The sequence below is a fragment of the Antedon mediterranea genome, chromosome 11 (assembly GCF_964355755.1).
Source record: "Antedon mediterranea chromosome 11, ecAntMedi1.1, whole genome shotgun sequence".
Lineage (NCBI taxonomy): Eukaryota > Metazoa > Echinodermata > Crinoidea > Comatulida > Antedonidae > Antedon > Antedon mediterranea.
In genome coordinates, this window is record NC_092680.1 from 9,019,110 (window position 1) to 9,038,001 (window position 18,892).

Here is an 18,892-nt window from a genome sequence, read left to right on the forward strand (position 1 = left end):
ACAGTACCGACAATAATGTCATTCATAATGCATAGTTGGCGCACCATCCCAGCGATTTATGGATGGATGAAAGAAGGAAATCGGAAAGTTTTGTAATTTCTTTCAAAAATTCAAATGTCGAAAAGTCTCATAACACAAGATTTAAAAGCCAGGTAATTTCTTTGAATTGTTTTCATACTACAGTAAGGGATGCTAGGCCTATAATATATAGGCTACTGTAGGTCTAGCTTGGCTTTACCTCGCCTAGGCCTATCTATATGCATAGTAGTACTAGAGGGTAGTTAGTAGTGTGTGAGCTCCAGGCTTTCATTGAGTCTATCCACTTCGACCAGCCACCACTCGATACCTAGATAGTAAGGGCCTAGCCCAGAAAGTGTGTTTTTCATTCTCATTAAGCCTATACAAATACTTCAACCAACCTTTTAATGTATTATTTTGCAGAGTTAGTTCTGTTTTGAACCGAGATACAAAACAATTTGGAAAGAAATTTATGTTTGACGGAAACGATGAGACATGCTGGAATTCGGATGAGGTACACGTGACATACTCAAAGTAAACAAAGTGTCCGATTGATACGTATATATACCTACCTGATATTATGAAACTGGTGCATCAACACAAGCATCGATTGATTATATTTTACAATAATAGACTAGTCCATATTTCCACTCTAATAAGATGGCATGCTGTAGGCATTTCGTGTTAAAAGCGAATAAACATGTGTTTTAGGGTAATTTTGGGGTACTGAATTCAAATTTGCTGTTTACCCGGCTCAATTTTTAGATCTTCACCCTTAAAATGTGAAAAAAAAAATGGCCGCCATTTCAGACTTATTTTGGCTTATAACTTGACTTTTAAGTGACGTAGCAAGTTAAAAATGGTGTCTATACCTATGTTTGTGATAGTGAAGATTCCAACTATATTGTTATTAAAGTTGCAAATATTCTATTTCAGCCGTCATGTTGAAATCCAAGATGGCCGCCATTTTAAACGTATTTTGGCTTATAACTTGACTTTTAATTAACATAGCAAGTTAAAAATAGTTTCTATACCTATGTTTGTGATACTGAGGATTCCAAATATATTGTTATTAAAGTTGTAAATATTCTATTTCAGTCGCCATGTTGGAATTCAAGATGGTCGCCATTTAAAACGTATTTTGGCTTATAACTTGACATAAAAGTAACATTTTTAGAAATGATGTCTATACAGTACCTATGTTTGTGATACTGAGGATTCCAAATATATTGTTATTAAAGTTGTAAATATTCTATTTCAGCCGCCATGTTGAAATCCAAGATGGCCGCCATCATTTTAAACGTATTTTGACTTATAACTTGACTTTTAATTAACATAGCAAGTTAAAAATGGTTTCTACCTATAGTCCAGTAAAAGTATGGTTGAACCTAGAACAAATTGCAACATAATTTGTTTTTGTTTTGTCTGGTTGATATGGTCCAAATTAACATCATATCCAAAGTTTACTAAAATCGGACATCGTGAAGTGGGTTCATTAGCATAAATTAAAAATGGCCGAACGGTTGGTTTTACTTATTAATTATTATTAATCAGATGTCTTGTTAATTTTGGACTGAACAAAAGATGCATGTTTCGAATTCATTCATAATTCATATCTTTGTTTCTTTGCAAGTACAGATAGTTTCTCATTCGAAATGCCACTGAAGATGTTGCCATTTGCTCCCCAGTGTTTTCTTTAACTACAGATTTTCCACTATATTGCTTCTTCTGTCTTAAAATATTTTTTTAATGATGGCAGAGTAATAGTAGGCCCCTAATAGATTTAATGCTCCATCTGCATTCAAAGTTTCGATTCCATTTCCTGAAATTTTTTGCCAAGGAAGTTAAATACTGCTTGTTGTAGAAATTTAAATACTGTAATTAAGTACCAATTATCAATTTATTCACCATTTCAAATTATTTCAAATTCATAAAGATTTATAACAAATGCTGGTGTGGATGACATAAGAACAAAGCTTGTTTACCGGTCACCGGTAGTGATGGCAAGTTAGAAAATTACCCAAACCCTTTGAATACCGTTGATATGCAGTATCTTTAACTGATGGTTCTTCATCCTTGTTGGCACAATATAATGTCCTTTATGCTCGATGAATCTTGGAAACAGCATTATAATATAAGCCAAAAAAGTTGTTGACTTGGTCATCAAACAGGTAAAATTCTGGCAATGAAATAGCAACTTTGATTGCAGATGAAGATGCTCACTTGTTATACCAAAAACTGCAATATGACATTATTTATTTCATGTGTCATTTCAATTTTGGATGTTTCCATACACGTTTGATCCAAAGATTGGGGTAATGTTTCACAACTATTAGGCGCTATATAAATCCACGATATTATTGTATGAAAACTATTAATTTGATATCTAATTATTATACTATAAATTAAACTTATATTTATAAGTGTATAGGCCTACATATTACCACTAATTGCAAAGCATATAGCTTAGTGTTTATTGCGTAATAATTGTTTAATGGGCTAGGCCGGCTATGTGCAGGTGTTCACAGGTCCCCAGGGCACAGAGAACTACATGCACAACAGGCCTAGGATATGCGCAAAAGCAAGGCAAGTCAGAAATGTATGCGAGGCATCGTTTTACCATCATCAAAAAATGCGAGGCATCATTTTATCATTTCCCAAAATTTAGGATCGATTATTATTCTTGGAAAACAGAACAGTATCAGCAGTAACATATTACAGCATTTTTATTGACAAATTAACAAATATATTGAGATTAAACGTGTTTTTCACCAATAAATGCATGAGAAATTGACGTATTCCACTTTGTTTTAGTCCTCTATTATCATTTTGGCCGTGAAGCTATATAGTTAATTCTATTTCCTTATTCTGAATTGAAGGCATAATACTGTAGATGAAAAAACCTCAAAACGAAACCTCTACTTCCTCTGGTATCCAGTATCATTTACTACTATGGCTAATGCTATCATCTTACACTATTGGTAATTTTATAAATTACAGTACCTTTTTTTGTAAACATTTTGTACTGTACCTTTATAAGTGTTACCCCAAATGTCACTCATTAATATATGGTAATATCAATGCATAAATAAAATAAATTATACACTACTTTTTAGCAGTTTTTTCAATTTATATATTATTATTATACTGATGTCTTTATCAATTGTTGTTTGTATACATTTAACATGTTTGTTTTTTTACCAATTTTACAATCTATTTCTATTCCGAGAAATGTTTTGATATAAATACGTTGTTGTTGTATTGAATTGATTCTGTGAAGTCTTTTTGACCAACTCTTTCATTATCATTATGAACAAACAATTTGAACATTGTAGTCAACTTATACCAGCCACGATATGACTTGAATGAAAAAAACAATCGTTACATATTAAATAAACAACATAGCAAGATGAGTGTATACACGAATCTATTTCGATGCGCTAGGCCTATTTTAAAAATATAAATAATTGATTATTAGGCCTATAATATAGCATAATAGCACGTTAAGAAATGCCTCGCACCTTTTTGAAATTGTAAACTATATGCCTCGCACCTTTTTGAAATTGTAAACTAATGCCTCGCGTGCCTCACACTTATATTTGGTGTGCCTCGCTGCCTCGCACAATCGAATTGGAACAATACAATGAAAACCCCAGTGGTCTAATGGTTAGGATATCTGCATATCAAGCAGAAGGTTCCGGGTTTTAATCTCGGAGAGGGCTTTTTCTCACTCTCACAGGTTTCGTCATTTTTATTTTTTCTAATTAATTAAATTTCATTATATCGGGCGGATTAGAATTTATTCTGTGATGTTTATATACTGTATATATATATATATATATATTTTTTTCTCTTTTGTGGCGCAAACACTACTTTTATTCACATTCCTATTATCTCATGTCATTAAATCATATTATTTAACACATTTTTGTTAATTCCAAATGTCATCAGTAACATTTTTACGTTTATGAATTCCGTATTACCTCCTTTTTTCATTAATTTTCTTATATTTTTCTAAACACTTGATCATCATTATCATCTATCTCGTTTTAAAATATTTTACACGTAAAGAACAATCCCATTTGTTTGTTTGCCTCGCACTTTGTTACTACCCTGTGTGGGTGTGTGTGTGTGTTTAAAATAGGCGCCATCTTTGATTTCAACATGGCGGCTGTTTACAACTTTAATAACAATATATTTGGAATCCTCAGTATCACAAACATAGGTACTGTATAGACATCATTTCTAACCTACTATGTTACTTATATGTCAAGTTAAAAGCCAAAATACGTTTTAAATGGCGACCATCTTGAATTCCAACATGGAGGCTGAAATAGAATATTTACAATTGTAATAACAATATATTTGGAATCCTCAGTATCACAAACATAGGTATAGAAACTATTTTTAACTTGCTATGTTAATTAAAAGTCAAGTTATAAGCCAAAATACGTTTAAAATGGCGGCCATCTTGGATTTCAACATGGCGGCTGAAATAGAATATTTTAAACTTTAACAACAATATAGTTGGAATCTTCACTATCACAAACATAGGTATAGAAACTATTTTTAACTTGCTATGTTAATTAAAAGTCAAGTTATAAGCCAAAATACGTTTAAAATGGCGGCCATCTTGGATTTCAACATGGCGGCTGAAATAGAATATTTTAAACTTTAACAACAATATAGTTGGAATCTTCACTATCACAAACATAGGTATAGACACCATTTTTAACTTGCTACGTCACTTAAAAGTCTTAGGCCTATAAGCCAAAATAAGTCTGAAATGGCGGCCATTTTGTTTTTCACATTTTAAGGGTGAAGATCTAAAAATTGAGCCGGGTAAACAGCAAATTTGAATTCAGCACCCCAAAATTACCCTAAAACACATGTTTATTCGCTTTTAACACGAAATGCCTACAGCATTTCATTTTTCTCAAATCTGGATATCAATCAATATCAATATATCGTATTTTCGACATAATATTAATATATCGTATTTTCAACATAATATTAATATATCGTATTTTCGACATAATATATTAATATATCGTATTTTCGACATAATATTAATATATCGTATTTTTGACATAATATTAATATATCCTATTTTCGACATAATATTAATATATCGTATTTTCAACATAATATTAATATATCGTATTTTCAACATAATATTAATATATCGTATTTTCGACATAATATTAATATATCGTATTTTCGATATTTACGAAGTAACAATAACATACAATTTCGTGACATCTTTGTAGTACACTATTTACTTTTCTAGGGATCTCCCCAATGGGTGAAGTTAGACTTCCCTAGTGCAGTTTGTATTTCCAGTATTTGTGTACAGTTTCAAGGCGGATTCGTGGGTAAAGTTTGTACACTTGAAGGTCAGCTGACTGGTACAGAGGAGTTCCAACTTTTGACCGAATGTTATCCCGAAGATTCAAATGCATTACAAGTATCCTTTTCTTAATGTCCGTGGTTTAATAAAAATAAAAATAACTGGAATTTAAAGAGATGTGTTCAATGCAGTATTCACGAGATGATTATGGGTTATTGCCCCCCCCCCCCCCCCATGAAACTCTATGTAAGGGTTATTTACAGTAGTTTAGTTTCCACTTTCGGCATCTTCGACTAATGGTAGGGCATCTTCCACGTACATTTTTTCGCGACAGAAAAAATAAGTTACACACGCACGACACGACGTATTGCGCGATTCTTTATCCAAATTCTAAAGTGTTATATTCAATTCCATACAAAAACCCAAAACCTTATTGCATACACAATACTGTAGTCATTCCCACTCCTAAAGTAACGCAAAGCTCCGCTTATATTCGGTCGTAATAGCCAGCTTGATTGACAAACAAACTGTTAATTTGATCTTCAAATAAATAAATGACCATAAGCTGGATCAGGTTTTGTATTGCGGCCAATACAAATTCGTGATTATGGTTTAATTGTGGGCGTATGATTGTTGAAAATGGGCCGGTTAAGTTGACTAAATTGAAACTGTCTTAATACTGTCAAAAATTCTTTAAATTCTTCATTTTGTTTTCATATCTCTTTCATTTTCCGTATTAAATATAACAACCATTCATGAAGCATGTCGGTTAAAAAATATAGCTATTTCATCAATAGTTCAAATTACTTTCGGTTTAGATACCTACCTGTGCATAAACGGCTAAATATTACGATATTTCCATACATACGCAGGGACACTATTAAGACACTTTCCTGTGAAACGATCGAGGGTAAATATATATTATTATGTTTTAATACTACAGCCAACCCGTATTCAGGATACACCACTATTAAGGGGTCCTGGATGTGTTCTATCGTAATAGGGTTTTAATGTGGTTCTTACGCCGTTGGGAAGAACTTACTATTATATTAATCAAGCATACGTGTTTCAGGTATGGAAATCGTTGTACAGTACTTGTATTTACCTTGCAAATATTTGGAACCTGCAGTTCTGTAAACCTGAGTGAATATCACATATTTTACAGATTTAATCACACAATAGTGAATGAGCACGGCTGAGTGCGTTCTTAGTCGACGTCACATGTGTTACTGTACATAATTTTGTTTTTGACGCGTCGAAACTGAACGACATTATTGATTTTGATCGGATCCGGTACGATCCTCATACAACAAGGGCAGTAAATAATAGTTACATTATTAGGCCTAAGGGTACTGCTTCGTTTCAACATATTTTGAAAAAACTTGAATGTTATTTTGATCTGAGGTAAGAAAGATTTAATTTAGGAAACGTTTTTTAGTTTTTGCTTGCTTATTTTATTTTGTTGTCATTTGATGATTTCGTGGTCTAACGATTATGTTGAATACCGTAAAATATGTGTGTCTGTTTACAATTGCACTTTCGTTTTGTCAACCTCACCTATTTCTGACATTAACGTACTGTATATCCACGATATCGAATAATTTAAATTAAATTCGTTTTTTGGTGCTGATAAAGAATATAATTGCACTCAGATTCTTCATATTTAAAATAAAACCATCGCTTTTATGTACACTATACGACAGTACAAACAGTTTGGCCTACATTACAGTCGAACGCACGTTTAACGCACCGTCACTAATTTCTCCTTTTTTTCATCTAAACTTTCCGATGATGCGGGATTCAATGAGTGATATAATATTGTTTGCACAACGTAATACTGTAGTCTAAAATACTCGGGTGTTTTTTCTGGTAATTGTTCGTAAACTCTAGTCGCCGATCGAATCTGATTAAAACAGGGTTTGTTAAAAAATATGACCGCTTGTTGGAGAGTGATTTTGTTGAAAAGTTCGTAATAAGTGTGCCGGGTGGTTATTTACTGTACATGCACATACTGTTGTTTAAGCTTGGTTCCCACAGGACGCAGCGTAAATACGTAAGCGCAACCGCAAGTAAGTTGACCAATCACAAGCAATGGATTATTGCTGTTGCGGTGCCGCGGTGCGTCCTTGTGGGAAGGAACGTTAGTTTACAAATGATTATTCCTTGATGTTAATAACAAGAAGTTTGCCGTTGACGCCTTTAAAACTGTTCAGCGTGTCAAGATTACGTTTAAAGAAAGCACAGACTTCTTTGGCCGAGTGACCATTTACAAGTTGGACATTCTTGGCGATTGGTCATCCTGCTAAACAATAATGGAGTGATCTTTGAATTATTCAGAGAAGAGTGAGGTCAAATTAATCGAATATCTTAAATAAAAAATCGCAAATCATCACGAGGTATACTTCTTGATGAGTGATATTTCTGTTGGTTGATGCAGTAGTAGGCCTAATCACTGTTATTGGAACACGGCACACAGCGACACATTACATAATGTATACTAGTATGCAACCGTATGTTTGTAGCTCTAAATGCGGGAAATTTAAGGGTATCCAGACGCATGTTCTGAGACCTTAAAAATTGAATACACTTTTATACTTTTCATGAGGGAGATAAATATTATAGATCATGTTCTTGTAATAATGTAGGCCTAACAATATAATAATGATTATTCGTGTTGAGGCGATGATTAGAGGTCCGACATACTTCATATTAAATATTAGTGGAATGTGACGATAAAATATGTAAGTTTAATAAAGGAAATTAAATAAATATATTGAAAGTTATCAAGTTGTTTATTCATTGACTGTACCTATCAAGGTAAACATGGTTGTCTGTATTATGTCTGACATTGCTGATTTATGAATGAATTCAATCCAGGTCCGTCCTATTTGCTATACACTTTATAGTGAACGTTGATGTTTAATATAATATCTATGGTGATATCAATTACATTACCAGACATTGTATATCGTGTCTATGTGAAAAACATATTAACAGGATTGATTCAATAAATTATGCATTTGCGTTATACGTTTATATTGTAACTGGACAGTGAGCTGGTTCATACCTAACTTTCTCTATAAAGAACCTAGAAATGAACGAAAGATAACCGAGGTAGGATTGTTCCTTTGCTAGGTAAGACAAGGCGCAGTGGCAATGCCGCGTAGTATATTCGGGGGAAGGATCGTGAAAACACTAAGCCGATTTACTGGGCTTGTATTTGTAGCCTATATACCGTACGGTGGTACCTATTTTGTAGGTAGCACAAATAGGCCTCCGTTCACACATGACCTGAAAAATTCAATTCCAGTAGTTAACAAATCTGCCTGGATTTTCCCCGGAGATCATTACTTTTTTTTCTCGATAAATCTGAATCGTGCAGGGACTGATGTTTAGCATACATCTCTTTAGCAATCTCTTAAAATTTACTTCCACCTTCATTTTTCCCATGCCCAACCCAGCCTACGGAACACCCTTATAGAGGAGCTAAAGAGCCCACACGATTGGTACTTATAGTGCAATGATCCCCTGGCAGCCCATAACGAAGCTCTACTGGGATTGTGTGCAGGTGAATCGTCAGAGCTAAAATGTGCAAAATCGTGCAAATTTAAACGAGAACCGAAGAATAAAACTACAAAGCTCATTTGTACTACTTTACTACAAATATTTAATTTAACTAAGAAATCTTTTGTTTTGATTTTACAGACTGTAGCCTAAATAAACCAGGATGAAGTTAACTGGCGTCGAAGCCTCAAAGCTCAAATATTACATAGTAGACGAAGACAGGCAGGAGGAGCAAAGGAATGATGATTGTGAAAAACAAACCGCATGTAGGCCTACTGGCGGACTAAATTGTATTGAAATCATTTGCAAACTGTTCATATTTCTAATAACATTTATATTCTGTGTAGGACTCATTACTATTATATTCAAGATGATAATGTATCAGAGGTAACATCATCACATCTGCGATACAGAAGAGGAATTACCAGATTGATGTTGCATGCGTTTTGTATATTCAAGATGATAATGTATCAGAGGTAACATCATCACATCTGCGATACAGAAGAGGAATTACCAGATTGATGTTGCATGCGTTTTGTATATTCAAGATGATAATGTATCAGAGGTAACATCATCACATCTGCGATACAGAAGAGGAATTACCAGATTGATGTTGCATGCGTTTTGTATATTCAAGATGATAATGTATCAGAGGTAACATCATCACATCTGCGATACAAAAGAGGAATTACCAGATTGATGTTGCATGCGTTTTGTATATTCAAGATGATAATGTATCAGAGGTAACATCATCACATCTGTGATACAAAAGAGGAATTACCAGATTGATGTTGCATGCGTTTTGTATATTCAAGATGATAATGTATCAGAGGTAACATCATCACATCTGTGATACAAAAGAGGAATTACCAGATTGATGTTGCATGCGTTTTGTATATTCAAGATGATAATGTATCAGAGGTAACATCATCACATCTGTGATACAAAAGAGGAATTACCAGATTGATGTTGCATGCGTTTTGTATATTCAAGATGATAATGTATCAGAGGTAACATCATCACATCTGCGATATAAAAGAGGAATTACCAAATTGATGTTGCATGCGTTTTGTTTCTTTTGTACATTTGACCAAAAAACTAAAAAAAAGTTAAACTTTTTGTGCATTAAGAAGTTAGGTTTTAGTAATCGTCACAGTAGGCCTAATCATCATTCAGTCGGAATCACTTTGTATTAAAACAAAAGGGGTTTTAATTATTTATTCTTATTAAAATGAACAATAAACTATTACATTGTCTACATTTGTAAGAGTGGTATAGGCGCATCATCGGTAATAAATTTATTATTGTTTGCTTTCTTTTTTGATTTTTCTCTTTTACTGGGCTTTATTTTTATGTATATTTATATATTTATAGTTTTATAAATGTTGTATTTTCTCTTGTTTGTTATGTGCAATTTGGACCCCATTGGAAATGGGCTGGTTTTTCCGGCCTAATGGGTGTTCCTGATGCTCGTTATTTTGTCTTTTGTCTGTTTGTTATTTTAATGTTGAGCATCAAATAAATTCAATCAATCAATCAATCAATCATTTTATTAATTTAGTATTTCCCGGTAATATTCATCGATATCATTCACCATGACAACTGAATTTGTATTCTTTGAATAGGCCTACTGCCCTCGATATAAAGTTCATTAAGAATTGATCTTATAAATCATGTAGGAATTAAAGCTCTCATGAGAAATTTAGCTTTTGAAACAGGTGACATGACTTATCGAAATTGGCTTACATTTATGAAACATGAATACAAACTTTTCATGCAGTTAACTTTGGTCCGCTGAGCATGCTCGTCTGGTATACAATAATCGTATAGGCCTTCTAACCAAGCATATATTGTGTTCCACGATGAAGATATTAGTAAGGTGAGGCCAATTGTGTTTATAAAGTTTATACACCTTGATTTATCATTGGTACTGTAGGCCTATATTAAAGTTTCCGTATTTCAAACGGATGACATTACTTGGCGATATTACCCTCGATTATAAAAACTTGTGGAGAGTACGGGTTATTGATCTATACTGTGATTTTGTTATTGAACATAAATTAAAACAGGTTGTTTAATTAGCATAGGTTGGTTTTTAGATTAGACTAATGAACGGACTTTATGAATTTCACTTCTTGGATTGGCTGACACTTGTCAGATTGATCACACTGATTAAATATTAAAATGAATTATTAATTGAAATGGACACACGTAATTATATACAAAAATTAATTGAAAAAGATAACCCATGACTTCTATCTATCTATGACTTCTACTTCTATGCTCGACTGACTTCTACTTCTATGTTCGACTGACTTCTACTTCTATGTTCGACTGACTTCCGAGACAGTTTGTTGTCGGTTGCTGAAATAGTTTGATTAATTTTCAATTGTTTTTACACAGTCTGAGCCCTATAATAAACTGACTGATAAAGAAGAAATCTTGCTACACAACACTGAACTGGTTCCGGGAAAATAGAAGTTGGTAGAGTGCAACGATTGAGTTTGGTTGATACCAAAATGAGAATAAATCCCAAGACAATTGTTACAAACAAGAAAACGATACTTCTTGTCAAAAAAAGTTCTGAGAATTCTTCAATATGCCTAATTGATATATTTCTAGTGTTACTTAAAGTGTTAGCTTTCTTGCTTGTCTTTAGTTCTTGTGTAGCCGTTGCATATTTTATATTTAAATTCTTGTTTTAAAGAAATACCAGCAACATTATTTCCACAACTTGTGGATCATGACGAGTGACGCAAACTATTGTTGGACCCAAGAAAGCATGTTTTTACACTATTGAAAAAGTATTAATTAAGTTTTAAATCGTGATAAAAACAAGTTTATGAAAATGTTCGAATTGCACATTTTTGTTTATACCTCTTATCAGGTTTTGTGTTTACAATTGATATTATCTGTATGGTAGCAGTTTATTACTGAGCAGGAAGTAATTCCCTGAACTGAGCAAAATGACTCCGATAACGTAGGCCTACAGGCCTACGGTCAATCAAGAATATGGAAAAAAACCGATCTTCATGTCGATAAGATAATAGCAGGGAAGACTCTTACCTGATAGTAGGCCTATCATATATAAGCTTCATGGAAAATCTTTTATTATTAAAAATGTATTTGTAGTCGTGGCATTAATTAAATGTTTTTACTTTGTATGTATTTTTTTTATGATTTTCCAAAAAAAAAATTACATATAGGGCCTACACGTACATAATAAACAATAATACTGCAGTGTTAGTAGATAATAGGGCGGCAGACTAAACACATACGTAATTTGATATATATTTAAAATTCTTGTTCATTGCTGTTTTCATTTATGTCTATCATTGTTTATCGCTTTGTGGTACAGTATAAATTTATAATTTGTTGAAATAGGCCTATATAGCCTCCATGATCTATAAGAAAATAAGTCCAAATAAAATATTGGTGTGTTTCGCAAACTCTCTGTTATTTTTTTTCAATGTAGAAAAGTACTTTTAATTTAAAGAAATGTTTACTCATACAAGAAATTGGATTCAAATAAAATTATTGATGTTAGTACTGTATCAGTTATTTTTGTACAGTGTTTTTAGGATATTTTTAATTGACCTAATTTATTTTAATGATATTCATAATTTGATTTAATAATTTGATATACTGTAATAACAATAGGATTTAGGCTATATTATTTTGTATGTATTTTTTTTTTATTCTGAAAGTAATATAATGAATTTCCATTTTAAGTGGACCAAGCAATTTCTTGAATCTAGACTCTTCAATAATATAAGTTTTTAATTTTAAAGATATAGGCCTATTGTCCCCCTGAAAAAAATATTTTATTGCTGAATATGTTACACATAGCCTAATAGTTATTCACTTTGAAAAAATTGGATCGGCAAAAAAATTATTTACCTGAAAAAACTATAATTTACACCAACAAATAGTCAAATCGTCTGTTAAGCAATGAGTTTTTGGTTAAATTTAACTGTTTATTTTGTTTTTTATAAGTGAAATCATCTTTTCTATGGAATTGAGTAACTTCATTAAAACTCCAAAATGGTCTATTAAAAGTCTGAAATCTTTATTTGTCATGATTTTTGGGAGATAATATTTCTTAACGTAAAATTTCCATCAGCATACAATATAAATATGAATTTAATAATATTATTTTAAAAAGTATAAAAACATACACGTACACTGTGCACATGATTTCCGACTGTAGGCCTACATAATCAATTTAAATTCTAAAGTAATGGTATAGGTCTCCACAAGCTTTGCTAGGCTAGCTATAATCGGACATACCTTTACATTAGAAGATTGTTCAAATCATGTAAATAAAACTTTTTCCGAGCGGGAACCTAGCAGCTCCCCTCTTTTAGTTTGCAAAAGTAATCTCGAAAAGAACTCCATGTGTAAAAGAAGCCCACCCAAGATTGCTAAAAATAAAAGAGCACATGGGCTTCTTTTCGAGCTTTTATGGCAATCTATGAAAAAATGAATGGAAAAATGAATGCCATACAACTTTGTTTCTGATTTTTTTCAAAATGAAAGAGAAAAAATATTCATTAAAAAAAATATCCGTAGAGGTTCGAAACCAATCAATCTAGAGCTGAGAGCACTCACCCGTTACGCCACAAAGTACATGACGGAACAGCTGATAATAGTCTATTTATACGTGTATTACGTAATTCATCATTGCGTCATAAATATCCTATTAACCTTGTTAAAACCAAAATGACCAGTTAGCTCAGTCGCCTGAGCGTCGTGGTTATCGATTCGTTGTTATCAAAAGGTGTTTTCATGTACAAATTTAAGAATAATTTATTACCAGCTAACTTTTCTAATTATTTTGTTAGAGTAAACTCAGTTCATAATTATGGCATCAGGTCCTTTGATACTTATCGTCCTTATAATTTTGTTACCGATATGGGTAGAAACACTATCAGAGGACATGGTCCAATTTTATGGAACAGTATTCATGTTTCTATTCGTAATTCATCATCTGTCAAAGTATTTAAAAAGTTGTATAAACATAATTTGCTCTTAACTTATCAATGAGTGTTACAAATATGTTTTACATTGTTCTTTTGCTTTGTTTGGTTTTATTGCACTATTTGTTTGGTTTTATTGCACTATCTTTGAGTTCATATGCCAACATGTTTAGCTAGTATTGTCTCGTCCTGTGCTTCAATTATGTTTGTATCATGTATTAATTATTTTGTTAAGGTGGCCAAATACTGTACGAGCTTTGCTCTTTTATGGTCATCCTTCCATTTTTGCATATATTCATTACACTTGTTTATATTGGAAAATAAAAACTGAAACTGAAAACAATTACACGTATGTCGTGGGTTCGATTTCCACGCTGGTCGGTGGAATAGAGTTAAAGCTATGTGAGCAACTGTGTTTGGGGTTCACAGAATTATACGTCCCCCTTTCCACCACACATCATGAGGCGACAACATCAATGCATCTGGTGATGTGCTAGAAACGACCCCAAAAGGCATGTGGCGGGGCCTTAGTGCTGAGCCAGGGAGAGCACATTTAAAGTTTGACTTGTTAATCAATGTTGCTACAATGGTAGCGAAATGTCCGATTCATGCAAGATAAAATAAATATATCAACAAAATTAATAAGTATTGTTTTTCTTTTATTTTGAAGAGAATTGTTAAGTCTTGTCACACTATAAACTTTATGTGAAACAAGGCCAACAGCCATTAAGTCGCGTGCTACAATGCATAGTGATACCGGACCGACAGACAGACCGACAGACCGACAGACCGACAAACCGACAGAGAGACAGACCGACCGACATAGTGAACTATAGAGTCGCGTCCACGCGACTAAAAATGTGATGTGCCCATAATGGACATGATGATGTCATACCACTATCGTATTTGGGAATTTTACTACCACATATTTGGGCAAACTAGTTTGATAGTTAATACTACTAGTTTTTGAAAAATAGAGCTACTAAATTAAATTAAAATACACTGGAAATGTCAGGCCTAGGCCTAAACAAGTGAAGCTTTTTGCCTTTTGGGAACGAGTGCGTTTGCACCCCCGCACCAGGAACTCCCTTTTCGGACACCGCTGCATTTATCACGCTTCCGTTCTTTGTGTTGATTGGCTAAATGCGGATGTCCACGACACGTGCTCTGATTGTTGCTTGTTGAGACTTACAATTGCCTGACTACTAAACTATCAAAGAATATCACATCGCAAGAATGCGACCCCAAATGAGTAATCCGCGGTTTTCCCTGTAACACTAATATTGTCCATGCGATAGGGCGCCGCCATTAGTCAGGATGTATACAACTTTTTGTGACGGTCACACAAATCTAAGCCGTGACGCATTCTTTTTTTCCCTATGCAATTAAGGCAGAAATCATGAATAATTCATTACCTTCATTATTTTCTATTATAAAGAATTGCAAGATAGCTGATCTACTTCCTAAATATACTAAACCTAACCAAACTGCTTTAACTGCCTTCTCAGAAAGCTGAACTCTTTCGTGAATAATGATGTACTTTTTATGTTTCACCAGAGTGTTATTCTTAGTAACTTTCAACTGTAGTGTGTTAAATATGAGTGATATGATAAAAGAAACTTGACGTACCGTACTATGAAAACTGCTATTAAAACAATAGGAAGGAATGTCAATGTTATCGACGCAGTTTACAGGCATGATGTTATTAGCCAAGTTAAGAAAATAATGGAAGATAACTCACACCCATTGAATGATAAATATGTTGTTAATAAATCAGGTAGAATTCGTCCTTTAATGTGCAATACCACTCGATGTAGGAAATCATTTGTCCACAACTCTATTCATGTTTCCAACTCAACATTTCAAATATAGTTGTTTTTTATTCCTTATCTGTAAATATAACTTGTTTACTATATAGTTTTAATGTAGTGTATGATATTTTTAATGTTTTATATAATTGTATGTGTTTTTAAGCATCAAGGAAAACCAATTTCATGCTTGTTGTGTTCATGACAATAAAGATTTATCTTATCTTATCTTAATGTCTTGACATGTTTCGAGAAACTATTCTCATCATCAGAACAGAAAAAGACATAGCTACGTACTTACGGTTTTCTGTTCTGATGATGAGAATAGTTTCTCAAAACATGTCAAGACATTTTAAGGCAGTTTGCTTATTTATCAAATGCCTCAAAATCGTGATTTTAACTCGAAAGTTTGGAGGAATCATGAATTATAATTCTATTTAATTATTATATCTATTAAATCAAGTATTCTTTAGTCTGTATACATTCCGCCCTTATGAGGGCGGGCATCACTCTCTGTTACTAATGCAAAAAATCGCGGATTCATTCTTGATCTTTTTTTGCTGCTATCACTCCTGAGCTATATTTCCTATACCATCCTGGCTAGTTGAGAATTCTCAACTATTTTATGTTTTTTTCTACCTTTCTGGAAAATGATATAATCCAAATTGTATTAATACTACCAGTAATAAATATTTAGAAACACTTGCATACCTTCACTAATTTTAGTTGTTTGTAGTTTAAGACAATCTTAGTGATATTTAAATGAAAACAATACGATAAAAACTATTGTGTCTGTATTTTACAAGACTATGACTTCCGTATAACGTGCATTGTGGGTACTTCAATTTTTATAGAAAAGCTAGGGAATCCTAATTTAGTAGGCAGCATATGGGGGCGGGGCAACCAAACTTGCTTATCAAACCAAAGCACAGTAAAGCAAAGGATAAAATTAATGTACGATCCAGTTTACCACTGTTCTCGACTATAGTCATTTTGGTATACTTGAGCACAGTGATAAAGAATAGGATAAACTTAACAATATACAACAAATAGCATTAATGTACGATCCAGTTTAACACTGTTCAACTAGCCTATAGTCATTTTGGATACTTGAGAACAGTGATAAAGAATAGGATAAACTTAACATTATACAACAAATAACATTAATGTATGATCCCGTTTAACACTGTTCTCAACTATAGTCATTTTGGTATACTTGAGCACAGTGATTAAGAATAGGATAAACTTAACAATATACAACAAATAACATTAATGTACGATGTAGTTTAACACTGTTCTCAACTATAGTCATTTTGGTATACTTGAGCACAGTGATAAAGAATAGGATAAACTTAACAATATACAACATATAACATTAATGTACGATCCCGTTTAACACTGTTCTCAACTATAGTCATTTTGGTATACTTGAGCACAGTGATAAAGAATAGGATAAACTTAATAATATACAACAAATAGCATTAATGTACGATCCAGTTTAACACTGTTCTCAACTATAGTCATTTTGGTATAGGCCTACTTGAGCACAGTGATAAAGAATAGGATAAACTTAATAATATACAACAAATAACATTAATGTACGATCCAGTTTAACACTGTTCTCAACTATAGTCATTTTGGTATACTTAAGCACAGTGATAAAGAATAGGATAAACTTAATAATATACAACAAATAGCATTAAGGTATGATCCCGTTTAACACTGTTCTCGACTATAGTCATTTTGGTATACTTGAGCACAGTGATAAATAATAGGATAAACTTAATAATATACAACAAATAGCATTAATGTACGATCCCGTTTAACACTGTTCTCGACTATAGTCATTTTGGTATACTTGAGCACAGTGATAAAGAATAGGATAAACTTAATAATATACAACAAATAACATTAATGTACGATCCAGTTTAACACTGTTCTCAACTATAGTCATTTTGCTATAGTTAAGCACAGTGATAAAGAATAGGATAAACTTAATAATATACAACAAATAACATTAATGTATGATCCCGTTTAACACTGTTCTCGACTATAGTCATTTTGGTATACTTGAGCACAGTGATAAAGAATAGGATAAACTTAACAATATACAACAAATAACATTAATGTATGATCCTGTTTAACACTGTTCTCGACTATAGTCATTTTGGTATACTTGAGCACAGTGATAAAGAATAGGATAAACTTAATAATATACAACAAATAGCATTAATGTATGATCCCGTTTAACACTGTTCTCAACTATAGTCATTTTGGTATACTTGAGCACAGTGATAAAGAATAGGATAAACTAAACAATATACAACAAATAACATTAATGTACGATCCCGTTTAACACTGTTCTCAACTATAGTCATTTTGGTATACTTGAGCACAGTGATAAAGAATAGGATAAACTTAATAATATACAACAAATAACATTAATGTACTATCCAGTTTACCACTGTTCTCAACTATAGTCATTTTGGTATACTTGAGCACAGTGATAAAGAATAGGATAAACATAAAAATATACAACAAAAAACATTAATGTACGATCCAGTTTAACACTGTTCTCAACTATAGTCATTTTGGTATACTTGAGCACAGTGATAAAGAATAGGATAAACTTAAAAATATACAACAAAAAACATTAATGTACGATCCAGTTTAACACTGTTCTCAACTATAGTCATTTTGCTATAGTTAAGCACAGTGATAAAGAATAGGATAAACTTAATAATATACAACAAATAACATTAATGTATGATCCCGTTTAACACTGTTCTCGACTATAGTCATTTTGGTATACTTGAGCACAGTGATAAAGAATAGGATAAACTTAACAATATACAACAAATAACATTAATGTATGATCCTGTTTAACACTGTTCTCGACTATAGTCATTTTGGTATACTTGAGCACAGTGATAAAGAATAGGATAAACTTAATAATATACAACAAAAAACATTAATGTACGATCCCGTTTAACACTGTTCTCAACTATAGTCATTTTGGTATACTTAAGCACAGTGATAAAGAATAGGATAAACTTAATAATATACAACAAATAGCATTAATGTACGATCCAGTTTAACACCGTTCTCGACTATAGTCATTTTGGTATACTTGAGCACAGTGATAAAGAATAGGATAAACTTAACAATATACA

The 18,892-nt window shown here is 32.6% G+C and overlaps 1 protein-coding gene across 1 annotated transcript; it reads left to right on the plus strand.

The window, feature by feature from the left end:
- Nucleotides 1–41: 41 nt before the first annotated feature.
- LOC140062210 (nuclear receptor 2C2-associated protein-like) lies at nt 42–10,254 on the plus strand. Its single transcript, XM_072108311.1, has 5 exons — nt 42–152; nt 442–532; nt 5,309–5,485; nt 7,549–8,245; nt 9,074–10,254. The coding sequence occupies exons 1-4, from the start codon at nt 115–117 to the stop codon at nt 7,672–7,674; spliced, it is 432 nt and encodes a 143-aa protein (XP_071964412.1). The 5' UTR covers nt 42–114; the 3' UTR covers nt 7,675–8,245; nt 9,074–10,254.
- Nucleotides 10,255–18,892: the final 8,638 nt, after the last annotated feature.